Source organism: Microcaecilia unicolor, chromosome 14 (genome assembly GCF_901765095.1).
Source record: "Microcaecilia unicolor chromosome 14, aMicUni1.1, whole genome shotgun sequence".
NCBI classification, from domain to species: domain Eukaryota; kingdom Metazoa; phylum Chordata; class Amphibia; order Gymnophiona; family Siphonopidae; genus Microcaecilia; species Microcaecilia unicolor.
The window spans coordinates 13,430,262-13,447,535 of record NC_044044.1 but is presented as its reverse complement, the minus strand read 5'-3'; the positions used below and the strand labels follow the sequence as shown (position 1 = coordinate 13,447,535).

The 17,274-nt window shown below is 42.6% G+C and overlaps 1 protein-coding gene across 6 annotated transcripts in view; it reads left to right on the top strand.

The window, feature by feature from the left end:
* GIGYF1 (GRB10 interacting GYF protein 1) overlaps window positions 1-17,274 on the top strand; it is a 316,678-nt gene that overhangs the window by 48,421 nt on the left and 250,983 nt on the right. For all 6 annotated transcript variants that reach the window (XR_003939962.1, XM_030186350.1, XM_030186348.1 and 3 more), the window contains exon 5: window positions 11,253-11,364. Coding sequence is in view for 5 of the 6 variants with exons in the window: in XM_030186350.1 (XP_030042210.1) it covers window positions 11,253-11,364 (112 nt within the window). In the remaining variant the exon portion in view is untranslated. The remainder of the gene's footprint in view (window positions 1-11,252; window positions 11,365-17,274) is intronic.

Here is a 17,274-nt window from a genome sequence, read left to right as displayed (position 1 = left end):
CTAACGTTTGGATGTCTCCGCTTAGTCAAATGCATCTTTTGGAGTATCGATGCTATCTGCGGGAGCTTTAGGTACCCACCCTACTTTAGGACTGCTTTGCTACATTCCACAAGTCTCTGGATTCATAATCTGCTGACACGAAGGAATGAAAAATTATTTCTTACCTGATAAATTTCTTTCCTTTTACTCATAGCAGATGAATCCAGAAGCCCACCCTGTTTTGCTGGTGGTTCCTATCAGTTAGTTCTCTCTGTTAGAACTTATTGCTTCATTTTTATTTTTATTTTAGATGGACTGTTGTAATCGGTTTACGTGTTTGCAGTTCTTGGATATCACTTTTCCCTGTGTGAAAGGAGAAATGTTATAATGCTCCTTTGTCAAGAGAAATACTGACTGACGAAGGAACATCCCATCCTATAAGACAGTGCAGCTATCTCTACCTGCTGGTAGATGGTCATAACCCTCATCTACTGCGACTAAAGGAAAGAAAATTATCAGGTAAATAATTTTTCAATAAGCAGCATAAAACATATTGTACTGTTTTGTGATCTTGCCAGATGCTTGCGACCTGGATTGGCCACTGTTGGATACAGGATGCTGGGCTTGATGGACCTTTTTCTCTGATCTAGTATGGTGACATGTTCCTCACGGAACACAGGAGTTCGAAGCTGGTTCAACAGATTCACTTTCTCAGTGAAGGCAGGCCCAGGGTCTTAGGACTACATTCAGGATCTGGGATCAAAGACAGGGCGATGGCAGCAGTGTCATGGGCAAGGGCTAATATGTGGCCGTTACAGGAATCACTTCTCAGTTATTGGTTTCCAGTGTCACAGAAGTACGAACTTCATCTTCTTTGGACTCTGGTAGCCAGATGGAGTATGCGGTTGGTGGTTGTCGCCCAGGAAACTCCCTTTCTGATAACACAATGGGAGGTGATGACAGCAGACAACCGCAAGTCAGGTTGGGGAGCTCATTTAGTGAAGGGAAATGTTGCCTCACCAATCTGTTATAACAAATAAGGTCTTGGGTGTGGAAATGTAATTGCTAGACTAAACAAAAAAAACAAAAATCCACCATATGAAAATGCAATAGAAATATCCTATAAAAGGAAGGAAAAAGGCCTCAAAGAGATCATAAATCATATAGATTTTATAGAGCTGAACAGATCAAACAATCTTCATCATTGGCCAAAAAACCTTCCTTATTATCTTGTTTGTTTTATTTTTTTCGTTTTTCTAATTTTTTTTAATAATGTGATGACAGAAAATCTAATGATATCATCTGTACAGTATCGAGCTACAGCGAGTTAGCAAACAGTCCAACTTGTAACTAACACTTCCAAGTAAAGCAGTCACCCTAACAAAAGCTTTCATTTATCACTGGCATTTAATGCTAGTTGAGTCACTTATCTTTGAAAGGCACTGATGGAGCTCGTGTTGAACCGTGCTCTCCTCTCCTCGCGTTTCGCACTGCTGCTTCAGGGTCCTGGTAGCGGGGCTGCTGTAAGCATGGAGAAAAGAAACAAAAACTTCCTAGTAGCTCTCGCCACATCTTCTGTCATAAAGCATAGGCAGTCTTATACTTGAATCGGTAACTCGTCTACTTCGGGCCTGACTCATCACCTGAACAGTTCAAAAGGAATCTCTGGGGTGTATAATTATACTACAGCAAGAGGCCCTCACTGGATGCCCACCGGAAGGGTGAAGGCCACATTTTAGGACTCAGGCTGTAAAAATACCAGCTAGGTTTAAAAATCTATGACTGGCTGAGCAAGGACTTGCTTTTCCTGTAAGTTAATATGTGTCCCCCGCTTGGGATCCATCCACTGGAATGGTGGTGGGTCAATTTACATACCTTAAACAGCCTAAACTGTTAAAAAGTACTGAAATGATTTAATATTTGAGAATCTGCAAAAAGCAGGTCTGAACAATGAGTCCTGATACAAAATTGGTACAATTTTTAAATCCAATATAGCACCTGTAATGAAAGATCAGATGAATAAAATGGAGCTTATTAATTTTGGTATAAGACGATACTGAGGTAATACAGAGTTCATGAGATGGTATGACTGTTATCTCAACGATTCCCAAAACATCTTGAAAATTAGCAGTAGCTGAGAACGGAAGGAGGTGGGCACATCAGACAGCAGAATGCATGGGAAAGTATGCTCTCAATGCGAAACATTCTAGGTATCTCACCATTCACTTCTATGGAGAGGATAGGGTATAAAAGAGGAGAGATTTTGCCTTAGTTGAGAGAGTCTTTTCTCCAAAGCTGTCAGACGGCGAAGCCCTGTCCGGTTGTACCCAGAATCTGTCTGCTGAATGTACCTGATTAAAGTCTGATGTACAAATAAAATCCTTATTCGAAATGATGATTTGTGGGCTTAACTTAATGATGAAAGGCTGTAAGTATAAATGCTTCTGCTGTATCAGGCTATCACTCGCTGCATTATATAACTTGTAACCTAAATCCAGTTTGTCATAAGGCTGGTATCTGTTTCTTGCCAGTGCTGAGAGGCGGACTAATGCGGGTCTCTTAGATCTAACGTCTCTTTCAGTGGCAACTTCTCTTAGAACTTCACAACCCCCTGATTGCCCCAGTTCTAGGGCTATTCAGAGATGGAGTCAGATTAAGGTCATTTAAGCCTTCTTGGGGGGGCTCGGGACCCCTTAATTCTCAACATTGGTGACCCAGCGTTCGATTTAAACACGCCATGCGAATTTTTGTCAAAGTGGGGATTGATTCTAGCTCTTGACTAAAATTCTGTTGTTTTATCTTCCAATTGATTGCTGTCCTTTTCTTGCCTTTTCTTGCCCCATCACTGTCTTTCAATATTCTGTTCTGTTCTTTCTCACCCCTTTTTTTTTTTCTTTCTCCCATCCTCTTTGATTTGCGTGATGTGCGCAAGAGTGTGCTTGTTGTGTGAATGATGCATACCAACGAATCCAGGCGACTGCGATTTGGGTTTTGCTGTAAGCTTATTTCAATATTCAAAATCTTTGGATTGGTCTTTATGCTAGCAATTCTCGCTTAACAATCCTTAGAGATTGCGCATTTTCTGCTTCCAATCCCACCCTGTGTTCTGTCTTAATCCCTCCTTTTCAAATCCCTGTTCTTATCATGTATTCTGTTCTTTCTTCTTCTGTCGACCTCCCCAATCCCTTTTCCTGTTCTCCTTCATCCTAACTTCTTTTACCTACCTCTCCCTATTAGTCCTGCTCTTCTCTTTTCTGTACTGTTTCTTTGATGTTTCCGTATCGGGGGCATTTCCTATACTCTAGGAGAACAGCACGCTTTAAGATTGCTTTCCCTTAAAATCCTTCTGGTTTCTCTGTCCTTATAATCACTCTACTATTGCCTTCACTCTGTGTATCTTGTGCTGTAACAAGTTATCCACGAGATTCTTTTCACGTCTCGAGACTGTCCCTTTTACTATTCCTCCTCATTTTTTTTGCTGAAAACAGCAATTACGGTGTTCAGCTTTGTAGCTGATTACCGTCGTCCAACTGCTGTTTTTCCCCTTATCTCTCTAAGTATTCTTTCAGTCTTCTGAACTATGCTTTCTCTCTAACCACTCAGCCCACAGCCCCCCCTCCTGTCCACACTTTCCTTGGCTCTTTTTCATAGTGCAGCATGAATAACTGCGTAGTATCTCTTATTCCGTTCTTTTTCCTTTTGCATCTTTGTGTGTGTCTTTGCACTCTGTCTGAATTGTATTTTTGCGTGAACTATCCTGTTCCGTCTCTGCTTTTCTTATTTCTCATTTCCACCTGTCAAAATCTTTATTATTTACTGCGTAGTTTAACTGATTGCTCTTTTTCACAGCTGCTCAGTCCTGTGCTCTCACTCCACCTCCATAGCCATTTTTCTTTCCTTAAGTCCAATCTGAATCCCTTCCTCCACAACATTTTGTTCTTGTCCCCCTTTTTGTGCCACAATAATCCTCCCTGCCCTTCTCTCTGATGCTCTACACTATATGTCTGTGGTCCGTGTAAAATTTATAAGGGTGTGGCCCGCACGGTACCAATTGGGATACATACACCTTTTTGGCTTCTTGTGCAAACCAGAAATTATTTTTTTTATTTTTTGATTTCCTAGAAAACTTTTCTTTTTCCTTCTCAGTCCCATGTGCTGTGAGGTTTGATTCTCTTTCCGGAACAAAGCTTATTACATTACTAGTAAATATATACTCCCTCTTGGGCTTCGATTCTGCCTTTGTAAATCTATTTAAACTTGCCCGAAGAGTTGTAAGTTCTAAACCCCTTTTTTTCTCACATTTTTTGATATCCTTATCCAGGCTTCCGAAACTGCCATTTCTTTCTGTAGCTTTTAAAGGTTTTCCCTAACAAGTGCTGCAGTTTACTATCTCAAGGACATGAGAATCTGGGAAGCTTGCCCACTTTAGCTGCCTTATCAGTCCAGCACTGCTTTGGCAGAAGAGGCTCTACAGTTCACTTTTAAAAGCTCAAAAAGTGATTTTTTTCTTTCCGTTCGTTTTTTTGTCCCTGTTCTATACAGGTATTCTTTTTAACCTCTCGCTGTCTATCCTCTGTCAACTGTATTGCTCCTAAATCCATCTAACCAACTCCCTCTCATATCTTTTTCATATCTTTCAACTTCGAACTTGGTATAACTTTTTCTTCAACATATTCTCGACTTATACAAGGGTTCTTCCCTTAACGCCGATTATTTGATTCTCTGGTATGTTTCCTTAGCAGGTATCATAATTGTAAAATGACTTATCTTTTCATGCCTCATGCTGCCATGTCCGTTATACGTGCACCCCTGAGCCTGTAAGATTGTACGGACGTATTTCTGCTTTCACTTTTAAAATTATGGCACTGCATAATTTACTCTGCATTCTCCTTTTATCAGAGCATACTTGAATATGTATTTGCCTTTATTTCATTTATTCTAGGGGTATAGCTCCATTGATGCATGACAGTGATGTCTTTGGCTTTTTTGCTTCTGGCTAATGTGCTCCAACTAATGACTTTTTTATGGTAGTACCTTCCCCGAAGAGCTTACATGTTTTTTTCCCCTTTTAAAACAATTTTTTTGTTTGCTACTTCTGGATTAGATTTCAGAGGTTCTTTCTAGGAACATGCCATATTTATTATTTCCTTTTTTCTTTTTTCCCTTTATTTCTTAATTTTTTCTCTACTTTATTGTAGTAGTGTCATGCAATTAACTTTGATACCGATGTCTGGGACTTACATGCATCGAAGGGGATCCTTCAATGGATGACGGTATCCCAACTAGTAGAAGCAGACTTCCATTCCATTTTCGGAGTGGCCTGCGGTTTCGGCATTATTGCCCACCTATAAGTTACTTGTATAGATGACCGCGGGGTTAATAAAGAGACGTCTAACGACTTTCGTTGCGATTGTATACAGGTTGACTAGGGCATCTAAATTATTTTTAGGACAGTTAGGTAATGTGGATGCTGCCTAGCCATGAAATTTTTGCATGCTTGGGTGCTGAGTGGATGCCGCTATTGTGTGGGATGCCGCCAAAGCTTTAAAGGTCCATTGGGATGGTTAGTTGCGTGTGATTCCCTAAAACAGCGGAACCCCGTTGGACCGCTACTCTTCAACTTGCAAGACCTTGTTCGCTGGTCTTTTGAGTTCTTTTTGGGAGTGTTTGCAATGTCCCTTCTTGGGGGCTCTATCATGGGTTTATACTCATGGCTGATAGCCGGGACAGTTGTTAGCAGACAAGATAGTTTGGGATTACTCTTGTTTTTAGAAGCACACTCTGGGGAGTAGTTTTTATTAATTTGGGATAGAGTAGTATAAATATATAATAGCTGACACTACGTATTTATTTACTTTTGTACTGTCTCTCTAGGCATATTTCTGTTCACAGTTTTTGTCTTGCTTTCTCCTAATGTCACTTGCGGTTAAAGCGTTGAGCTTTCCGCTAATTAGTAATTTTTATTTTGGGTCTCTATGTTGGAGTACATTAGCAGATGTTCTACTATCAGGATCATCATCACATGTTTTTGTAACCTATTAGCACATTATCATTTCTATCTAGGTCTCCTTGTTATCCCTAAAGCTGCCTTTTGAACCACTGACCTTGTACCAGGTTCTAGGACTGGTCAATATATATATTACTAATCTAGTTCATTGTTCTATAGCATGTTACAAGTCTGAAAATCGGTGTTTCAGTAACATATATGGTTATCCCCTGTTATTCTTATTATAGTATGTAGAAGTATCATGTTTTGTTTAATGTCTATATTTTGTTTTATTTTTATTTCTCTTGGTTTAAATTGCAAGTGTATATTTATGGTACCATACAAATGACCTAACTGAGTCAGCAAGTTATTTATTTGTTTCTATGCATACCTTCCCTGGGGAGTTCTTATCAACTGCAGGGATGAGTGATCCCCAGAGGATGTTCATTTTATGGTTTTTTATATAAACCTTAACTGACTTATTTATGCCATCTTACTTTATACGGGATCCCTTTTAAATAAAAGCTGTGTATTGCACATTTTTAAAATGTTTTCTGCTTTAACTGTTATGCTGTTTAAATTGATATGACATTCACTTCTTTAATTTTTTTTCATGAATATAAAGCCTTCATTTTTGAAATCTCTCTATGATATGTGTGACATCTGAAAGCTTTTCATTATTTCCTTGTCTAAGAAAAAAGAAATATTTAATAACCATTATCCATTCTATGGAATAAATGCGGGAAATGTTCCCTTGAACTGGCCATTTGGGGGATCATTTTGCGCTGCTCATAGATTTTGTAGTATTCTTGAACTGGGAATTGGTGAGGCTTTCAGACATGAAAAAGGAAAATTATGCACTCCACTCCTTTCTATTCGAAACAGGAATGGCAACTATTGCTCATTTTGTCTCTCTGTCTTTCACTGTGAGTGATTGTGAGAAAAACTGATGTAGATTGTTTGTGTGTAATTTATGCTTTGTGTATTTAACTAACACCTTGCTTCAACTAACTCTTGCCACGTGGTGGATTTGTCTTGAAGCGATATGCTTCTTCCTACTTCTTTGTCTGATTGAAAAGGGTTACTTAAACTCTATGTGAAGGTCAATCACTGGTGTCTGCACTTTTGAATGTTTTTTTCATTTGTCTTTTTCAAGGAACCTTTTTCTGGCATTGCCTTCTGAATATGCCTTGCTGCAATTCAGATGTATCATATTTTGTTTTTTTATTATTAAGCCTATTTTTATCTTACACCCTTCAGGGTGCTTTTTTAATTTTTTTAATTTTTTTAATTTTTTTAATTTTTTCCATTCTCAATGCTTTGTTTTTTTTCCAAACCTCTTTCCGGGCCCCCATTTATACCCACAGCCCGCCTCCTAACATTATGACTTCATTCAATAACTTAACCACATAAATTGCACTACTGGTCTGTTTAAAATTTTGCCTTTCCCCAGATGGATACAGGAATCCCGTTGACGTCCCTCACCGAGGAGACGACTGCTAGCAAAGAACAGCTACCCGATAATGTATCCGATCTGAAGGTTATGTTACAGCAAAGAATCGCTAAATTAAAAGACAAATGCACAGACCCCAACCTTACCTGGTTTCAGAAACAAGACATTATTGAACGTGAGTTTCGACAGATGCATCAATTGGTCCATGAACAAAAGAGACAGGCTCTCCACTTACTGAAGTTGCAAGAAAATTTGGCCTCTACCCTTCTTTTTGAATCATCTAACTTATAAGTCCTGCTGGCCTCCTGCAGCTGAGGGCTCAACCCTTGGTGAATGGTAGTCATCGTAGGTGAAGATTCCATATCTATTGGCGATAGATGGCGACGCATTGCCCTCCATACATCAATAATTGAACATTTACCATCATCTCTAAATTTTAATTGTTTTTCTCTTTTGTTCCATATACTTTACCATTGTTATTTGATCATGTCTTTCTAAAAATTACCAATCTGTCTCGCACATTATGCAAGCCAGAAGTGGGGATATATTATGCAAATCCCAATTCCAAATCCCAATTCCAATTCCAAATCCCAATTCCAATTTTTTTTTATTTTTTATTTAATTTTAAGTTGATGGTATATGCCTAGAATAAAGACATGGAAAGATCCCAGTTTGTACACCATAAGTACGTCTTCAAGATCTATCCAGGTCCAAATGATGTTAGATCCCCCAAGGTTGTGGCAATAATCTTTACACCTTGCAAACTACTGGACCACATGTGAAAGATATACGTGTTTACTCAGCCGCAAAACCAGATGTTACCAGTCTACATCTCAAGACCGGCCCCTTCCTTCAGCAGACCAGCCCTGTTAGATCTTCCAGAACTCCGTCCAGATTCTTCAACGCTTCCACCGCCTCAACCATGATCGATGAAAGAGAATTTAGAACTGATACTTAACTTGAGATTTACTGTTGCTGTTTATGGACATTATAGATACATATTTTGTTTTATTTTCAGTTTAGCAGCAATCCTGTCTAGATATTGAAAAGGTTTTATTTTTATTTTCCTATTATTTCCTTTAATTGTTCTAATTGTTTTTCCACGAGTTTCCCCGTCATTTCTGTTTATGTAATTTAAATTGAAGTTGATATTGCTCAGATACAAGGGTAAAATCAAACCCTAATACTGGCTAAGATATCATAATGTAGGTGTAAACCCTGTTAGTATCAACCAGTTATGCAATTGTTTAACTTTGGTGTAGGTTTGACTAAGCTCCAAGTGGGGTAACGGCTGTATAAAATGCTTCCCATACTTCCAGGTCATTATGCATATGTCAGAATCCATGCATGACCTTTGTTAATATAAGAATTCTGAATACCTACAACCTTAAACAGCCTGCAATTTGAATACTAATCACATATTTGTTGAGCCCATAACAATGCTTAATCAAAACCACTGAGATAGACACATTAGATTATCTCCCCATGTACTATGCACTAGTATGATCCACCTTAAATTGCTATTACCCGCATACCTATACTTCATGGGATTTTGTAGATGAACTCATGGTTTTGTTCCCATCATAAAACCTCTCTCACTACAGGTTTGAGTACGCCTCAAGAGGGGTAACATCAAGATTAAGCCCAAGGGTTTGGGTAATATAAAGGGAATTCCATATGCCCAAAAATATACCACCTACGAATGAAGTTTTCTGTCTGGCATAATATCTGCTAGCAACCCATAAGAGCAAAACTCCCCCTCTCGTTTGATAGCTTGCCACCTTCTGGAATGGATGATGACGAGCTTGACGAGCTTTGTGTCACCCCTCTCCAGAGGGGGTGACAAGTGGGGAATGTATAATTATACTACAGCAAGAGGCCCTCACTGGATGCCCACCGGAAGGGTGAAGGCCACATTTTAGGACTCAGGCTGTAAAAATACCAGCTAGGTTTAAAAATCTATGACTGGCTGAGCAAGGACTTGCTTTTCCTGTAAGTTAATATGTGTCCCCCGCTTGGGATCCATCCACTGGAATGGTGGTGGGTCAATTTACATACCTTAAACAGCCTAAACTGTTAAAAGTACTGAAATGATTTAATATTTGAGAATCTGCAAAAAGCAGGTCTGAACAATGAGTCCTGATACAAAATTGGTACAATTTTTAAATCCAATATAGCACCTGTAATGAAAGATCAGATGAATAAAATGGAGCTTATTAATTTTGGTATAAGACGATACTGAGGTAATACAGAGTTCATGAGATGGTATGACTGTTATCTCAACGATTCCCAAAACATCTTGAAAATTAGCAGTAGCTGAGAACGGAAGGAGGTGGGCACATCAGACAGCAGAATGCATGGGAAAGTATGCTCTCAATGCGAAACATTCTAGGTATCTCACCATTCACTTCTATGGAGAGGATAGGGTATAAAAGAGGAGAGATTTTGCCTTAGTTGAGAGAGTCTTTTCTCCAAAGCTGTCAGACGGCGAAGCCCTGTCCGGTTGTACCCAGAATCTGTCTGCTGAATGTACCTGATTAAAGTCTGATGTACAAATAAAATCCTTATTCGAAATGATGATTTGTGGGCTTAACTTAATGATGAAAGGCTGTAAGTATAAATGCTTCTGCTGTATCAGGCTATCACTCGCTGCATTATATAACTTGTAACCTAAATCCAGTTTGTCATAAGGCTGGTATCTGTTTCTTGCCAGTGCTGAGAGGCGGACTAATGCGGGTCTCTTAGATCTAACGTCTCTTTCAGTGGCAACTTCTCTTAGAACTTCACAACCCCCTGATTGCCCCAGTTCTAGGGCTATTCAGAGATGGAGTCAGATTAAGGTCATTTAAGCCTTCTTGGGGGGGCTCGGGACCCCTTAATTCTCAACAGGGGTAACCCTTGGTTTGCCCCTTAAAAGAATAGGAATACTACAGACGGTTGTTCTTTGGCAAGTTCCTTGGTATTGTAAACTGTTTGTTCTGTACATGTTTGCTTTGGCATACTGACTAGTTGCAGGTTGCATTGCTCCTTATACTGGTGATTCTACTGTAAAGTTCAGCTTCTCTGCCTCTATCTGCTGGTAGTGTGGCATAACCCATCAGACTGAACTGGTCTAGCAGGATTCAAGGAAAAGAAACTTGACAGATAACAGATTTCACCATTTGTCACTTAGGATTCATCAAGTCAGAAAAGGCACAAAGCCTTAATGGAAGGGAAAGGGGTTTTAGATTTAGCTCACACCTCAGTAGTTGCTCAAGGTGAGTTACATTGAGGCAAAGTAGGCATTTTCATGTCCATAGAGGCTTACAATCTAGGTTTGTACTTGAGGCTGTGGAGGAGATTTGCACTAGATCACAAGGAGTGGTAGTGGGATTTGAACCTGGCTTTTCTGGTTCTCAGCCCTGTTCTAGTCATTAGGCTAAAAGCCATAGAAAGGATTACAGAGCACTAGGAGAAGTGGTACTTTTCATATATTTATCTGATAAGCACCTATTTGAAATTTGTTTGCGTCAGGGCTGTTTTGTTGGTGTTCATCAGCTAAAACCTAAAAGTAGAATATAGCTTACTTTTTAAACAAATATAGAAGCATTGATAGTCAAAATTTTAACCATCAGCGTGTATGTGTACACAGTCATCAATTTGGCATATTTTATTTTCTTTTTAGCCAAGATAATTGCTCCATTTATCATCTTTGGAGGCAGATGAATATTCCAGACTTCCTTTCTTTTAACTGTGTGGGATTAATGTATTGTTTTTAAGCATTTCTTTTCTGACTGGAAGGGGCACGTTTATACACATGCCCGTTTCTGACCTTTTTGATCTTTGGCTTTGTAGAGAAACTTCTCAATGTCCGTGAACAGTGTTGCAGTGCTGAGGCTGATGGGAAAGGGTGGAGGTCCACCCCCTGGAGGAGTGGCACGAGGCAGAGGCAGCACCCGAGGGAGAGGTAGGTTGTTACACTGTATCCACGTGTGAGGTTAAGGGTGGCATATATGCTGTGAGAGGAACAATTTCTTGTCTTTTCTGCTTAGCACAGTCACAATTAAATTCTTTGACACGCAGGCTTGAATCCATCGCACAAGTTGTTGGTGGTGATCTGATAGTTCTGGGACAGATCAGTGGAAATGTGGCAAACCAAACTCCACCTGCAATATGCAGATGGACAAGTTGTTGTTCCTAACTTCAAGATCCAGCAAGGCAAACTTCAGGGAGACCACCTCTTGCCACTTTTATTTGGCAGTTAATCTACTGATTACAGTTGTTAATTCTTTGGGCTATGGCCTTACTCTTAAAGATGGCAGTGATCCAGATATTATATCATGTGGTCTGTGGAATGCCCACTCTGTCTGCAAAAGAACTTGCCTACATCCACGTCCTCTTTTCTTAGCGTCCCTTCGGACCAGGCCAGAATGTGACTGATGGGTTGTGCACGCCTTCCAGCAGGTGGAGACTGAGAAAAAAAGCTGTGACTCTAGCCAGCCAATAAGAGCCCTTTCCAGCTAGAGAAAGACCCAGTAATCTGTCTCCAGCAGGTGGAAGGTGGTGAGCCCTTCAGTCTCATTTCTTAATTCTATTTTCTTGGTTAATTTAATTCTTTAATCCTTTAATTCTCCTGTGCATCTTTAACCGCCCCCCCCCCAAAAAAAAACAACCCTGCTTTTCTGAGGCAGAGGTCCGGGCGGGTCTCTTGTAGCCTCTGGGGTGTCACAGTCGGGAGCCCGAGTCCCTCCCCCCTTTCCCTCCCTAAGGAATGTGGCTGTAATATAGGTTTTCGAATTATGGTATATTTAAAACAGAATTAAAAAATTAACATAAAAATATCCTACTACTACTACTTAACATTTCTATAGCGCTACTAGGGTTACACAGCACTGTACAGTTTAACAAAGAAGGACAGTCCCTGCTCAAAGAAGCTTACAATCTAAAGGACGAAATGTCAAGTTGGGGTAGTCTAGATTTCCTCTCTGGAAGAACTTTAGAGGTAGGGAGAGGCAGCCTTTGTAAAATTTAATTTAGGCCAGCGGGACTGTCAGGTCTTCTGTTGTGGTAAACTCTGTTCTTTGACATGTCGTAAAAGCTCCGCCGCTGCTCCGTCTGTCAGCGGCGGGGTTTGGGCGCAAACGGGGTGTGCAAGTTTTGCACCGCTGCTGAGGAGCAGGGTGCAGGTTCGGGGAGTTCGTCGGTGCGGGGGGGGGGGGGGGGGGGGGGTCCACTTTGGATGTTTCAGCGGCGGTTGCGTCCCTCTCTCGGAGCCGGTTTCGGCAAGAAACGCTGCCATTTTGAATTCCTCGATGCAGACTGTTTCTCAGGCCCTTTGACTTCTGGTGCTGCTGCTGCTGTTCAGCCGCCAGTTTTTTTTCTTCGGGTGAAGCAGGTTTTCCACCAGAGTTCATGGTACAAATGTACCAAGCCTTTCTGCTGCATAAGGCTGCTCCTGTAGATTTGCCTGAGAAGAGGTCTCTTAAGGGGGGCTTCTATGCCTAAGAAACGGGCTAGTTACCCTGATTAGATGGAGCAGGATTTTTCTTTTTTTCGTGGTCAGGAAATACCTTCCTTAGAAGAGGAGGCATGGTTCCTATGAAGCAGGTTGAGCTGGAGCAGGCAGCAGATGGAGATTATTCCCTTCCGGTGGGGGAGGATTCCTCGGTGGTAAGAATTTTTCATAAGGATGATCTTCAGGAACTTATTTCTCAAGTTTCTTCTACGTTACATTTTGATGATCAGGATCTTCAGGTATCCAACCCCAGAAAGGTGGATTTGCTGGTCAAGGGTATTCGCAGGGCAGGTAAGTCTTTTTCCTATGCACCCCAAGATATTAGGGATTTTATTCAGGCTCAGTGGGACTTTCCGGATTCTGCCTTTCATCTTGCTAGATCTATGATTAGGTTTTATCCGCTTCCTGATTCAGATAAAGACCTTTTGCGCTCCCCTGTAGTGGATGCAGTAGTTTCTGCTGTTACTAAAAGAAACGCTGTCCCGGTAGACGATGGTACTGCCCTGCGAGATCCCCAGGACCCTCGTATTGAATCCTTGTTAAAGAATTCTTTTGAGGTTTCTGCACTGGTAGTGCAGGCGGCAATTTGTGGGTCCTTGGTAGCTCAAGCTTGTTTCCGCTGGTCAGAGAGTTTTGGACCGTTCTTCAGATGATCTTTCCAATATTGATAATGAAGTAGCTAAGCTGGAAATAGGTTCAGCCTTTTTAGCAGATGGTCTTTATGATTTGCTTCGGGCTTCTTCTAAGTCCTGCTCATCAGTTTTCTTCGTTTCATCCTCTTCCCGCTCTCAACAATGAAGGTTTGCGGGTCCATCCTCTTGTACAAGTGGGTGCTCGGTTGGCACAATTTCAAGAGAGGTGGGCCCAGATTACTTCGGACCGCTGGGTGTTACAGGTTATTCGAGAAGGGTACGCTTTAGAGTTCGCTCTCCCTTTGTCTGATGCTTTCCTAGAGTCTCTTTGCCGTTCTCGCAGCAAGGCCAGAGCCGTCCGGGATACTCTGTGTACTTCTGGATCTTCCAGCCATTTGTGCGGTTCCCTTGGCGGAGCAACGTGAAGGCTGTTACTCCATTTACTTTCTGGTACCCAAGAAGGAGGGCTCCTTCCGACCGATTTTGGACCTCAAAGTGGTCAATGGAGCGGGAGGCGTAGTTTTTGCTTCAATGGGCAGAAATCCATCTGGTGACTCTTATCAGCGGCACACGTAGCAGGGGTGTTCAATGTTCAAGCAGATTTTGTCAGTCGTCACATACTCGATCCCGGACAGTGGTCATTTAGCAAAGTGGCGTTTCGGCTCCTGGTAAGTTGTTGGGAGTCTCCCAGGATGGATCTGTTTGCTTCCGTCGGCAATGCAAAACTTCCTCTGTTCTTCAGTCGTCGCAAGGATCCCAAAGCGCAGGGCGTGGACGCTCTTCTTCAATCCTGGCCAGCCGGTCTAATGTATGCCTTTCCTCCATGGCCTCTGATAGGGCGTCTTCTTCAGAAGGTCGAGTCGCACAAGGGACGTCTGATTTTAGTGGCACCGTATTGGCCTCGAAGGCCATGGTACACCGACCTTCGACGTCTTCTGGTGGATCTGCTCTTCAGGCTTCTGGTCACGCAAGATATTTTGTTGCAGGGTCCGGTTGTTCATCCGAATCCAGATCGATTCTGTCTTACGGGCCTGGCTGTTGAAAGGGCTATATTGATTAAGAAAGGTTATTACGTTCAGGTCATTGCTACTATGCTTCGCTCTCGTTGCCATTCTACCTCTTTGAATTATGTGATATTTGAGGCCTGGTGTAAGGAGTTTCACCTATCTCCTTTTAGGGCTTCGTTTCCGCAAATTTTGGATTTTTTGCAGTGGGGTTTTGACAATGGCCTTGCTTTGGCTTCTCTTAGGGTGCAGATTGCGGCCTTGTCTTATTTTCGTGGTCGTATCCAAGGGAAGTCTCTAGCTAGTCATCCGGATGTGGTGCGTTCTTTGAGAGGGGTTAATCTCCGTCCTCCCTCACAATGTTCTTTTTCTCGTTGGGATCTGAATTTGGTGCTTACGGTTCTTACTAAGCCTCCCTTCGAGCCTTTGTCGTCCTGTACTCTGAAGGACTTGACTTTGAAGACAGTATTTTTGGTGGCCGTTGCTTCTGCTAGGCGAGTTTCGGAGTTGCAGGCGTTGTCATGTAGATCACCGTTCTTGGAGTTGTGTTCTGATCGGGTAGTGTTGCGACCAGTTCCTTCCTTTGTCCCCAAGGTAGTGACTTGGTTTCATGTTTCTCAGCCGGTGATATTGCCTGTGTTAGGTTCTTTTTCCGGCTCTGAGGAGCAGCGGCATTTGAAGTGTTTGGATGTTAAACGGGTGTTGAAACACTATATTAAGTCTACTGATGACTTTCGGCAATCTGATCGTTTGTTCTGTTTGGAGGTGCCTCTAAGCCCACTATTTCTCATTGGCTTAAAGAAATGATTGCTTCAGCCTATCTTCTTTCTGGAAAACCTGTTCCAGAGCATGTTAAGGCTCATTCTAGAAGAGGTCAAGCAGCCTCTTGGGCAGAGCGTTGTCTGGTGCCGCTGGAAGAAATTTGTAGGGCGGCGACATGGTCCTCATTGCATTCTTTTTCTAAGCATTACCGTTTGGACCTCCTCAGTAGTCGTCAGGTTGCTTTTGGAGCGCGCGTTTTGTCGGCAGGGCTGCTAGGATCTCAGTTGGTCCGACTTCCTGTGTCCCTTCCAGTAGCGCCCGGCCTTGAATTACCGTCAGGTTCGTTTTCCCCTGACAGATGGACGCAGGATAAGCGCAGAAGGGTGCATTTCCCCCCCCCCCCCCCCCCCCCCCCCCCCCCCCCGTGGTCGGGATGTGAGGAGTCTGGCAGGCCCTCGTGGTCTGGCGAGCCAGAGGAAGATGCAGGATTGCCACTGAATCCGGATGATCCTTCCGCGGTGAGGATTTTCCACCGCGATGAGCTGCCAGTTCTGATTTCTAATGCACTGCAGGCCCTCTCTATTGAAGATCCTGCGAGTGCTGAGCTCTCCTCTGCTAATCTGAGGATGACAAGTACTAAGAAGCCTGCTCGAGTCTTTCCTTTGCATGACTGCAAGAGCTTATTTCAACTCAATGAGCTGACCCCGAGGGGCCTTTGAAAGTTGCCAGGGCTATGGGGCAATTATACCCTCTAAGTGAGGAGAATTTGGCGCGCCTAGCTGTGCCTAAAGTGGATGCCCTAGTCACGGCTGTGACAAAGAGAACTACCCTCCCGGTTGAAGGAGGAGTTGCCCTGAAGGACATGCAGGACTGACGACTTGAATCAGCTGTAAAGCAGTCCTTTGAGATTTCAGGCCTATCCTTACAGGCGTCTGCATGCAGCTGTTACGCTGCCTGAGCCTGCCTTGCTTGGTTACAACAGGCAGTGGAACAGCCCGGAGATGGAGCGGAGCCCCTTGCGGAGGTGGCACAGCGGATGGAGTCGGCCTTGTCTTTCTTGGCTGACGCCCTTTATGATCTGGTTAGAGCTTCGGCTAAACAGAGGTAGGGTATTATTATGGATTAAGAACTGGTTGAAAGATAGGAAGCAGAGAGTAGGATTGCGTGGCCAGTATTCTCAGTGGAGGAGGGTAGTTAGTGGGGTCCCGCAGGGGTCTGTGCTGGGTCCGTTGCTTTTTAATGTATTTATAAATGACCTAGAGATGGGAATAACTAGTGAGGTAATTAAATTCGCCGATGACACAAAATTATTCAGGGTCGTCAAGTCGCAGGAGGAATGTGAACGATTACAGGAGGACCTTGCGAGACTGGGAGATTGGGCGTGCAAGTGGCAGATGAAGTTCAGTGTTGACAAGTGCAAAGTGATGCATGTGGGTAAGAGGAACCCGAATTATAGCTACGTCTTGCAAGGTTCCGCGTTAGGAGTTACGGATCAAGAAAGGGATCTGGGTGTCGTCGTCGATGATACGCTGAAACCTTCTCCTCAGTGTGCTGCTGCGGCTAGGAAAGCGAATAGAATGTTAGGTGTTATTAGGAAGGGTATGGAGTCCAGGTGTGCGGATGTTATAATGCCGTTGTATCGCTCCATGGTGCGACCGCACCTGGAGTATTGTGTTCAGTACTGGTCTCCGTATCTCAAAAAAGATATAGTAGAATTGGAAAAGGTACAGCGAAGGGCGACGAAAATGATAGTGGGGATGGGACGACTTTCCTATGAAGAGAGGCTGAGAAGGCTAGGGCTTTTTAGCTTGGAGAAGAGACGGCTGAGGGGAGATATGATAGAAGTGTATAAAATAATGAGTGGAATGGATCGGGTGGATGTGAAGCGACTGTTCACGCTATCCAAAAATACTAGGACTAGAGGGCATGAGTTGAAGCTACAGTGTGGTAAATTTAAAACGAAT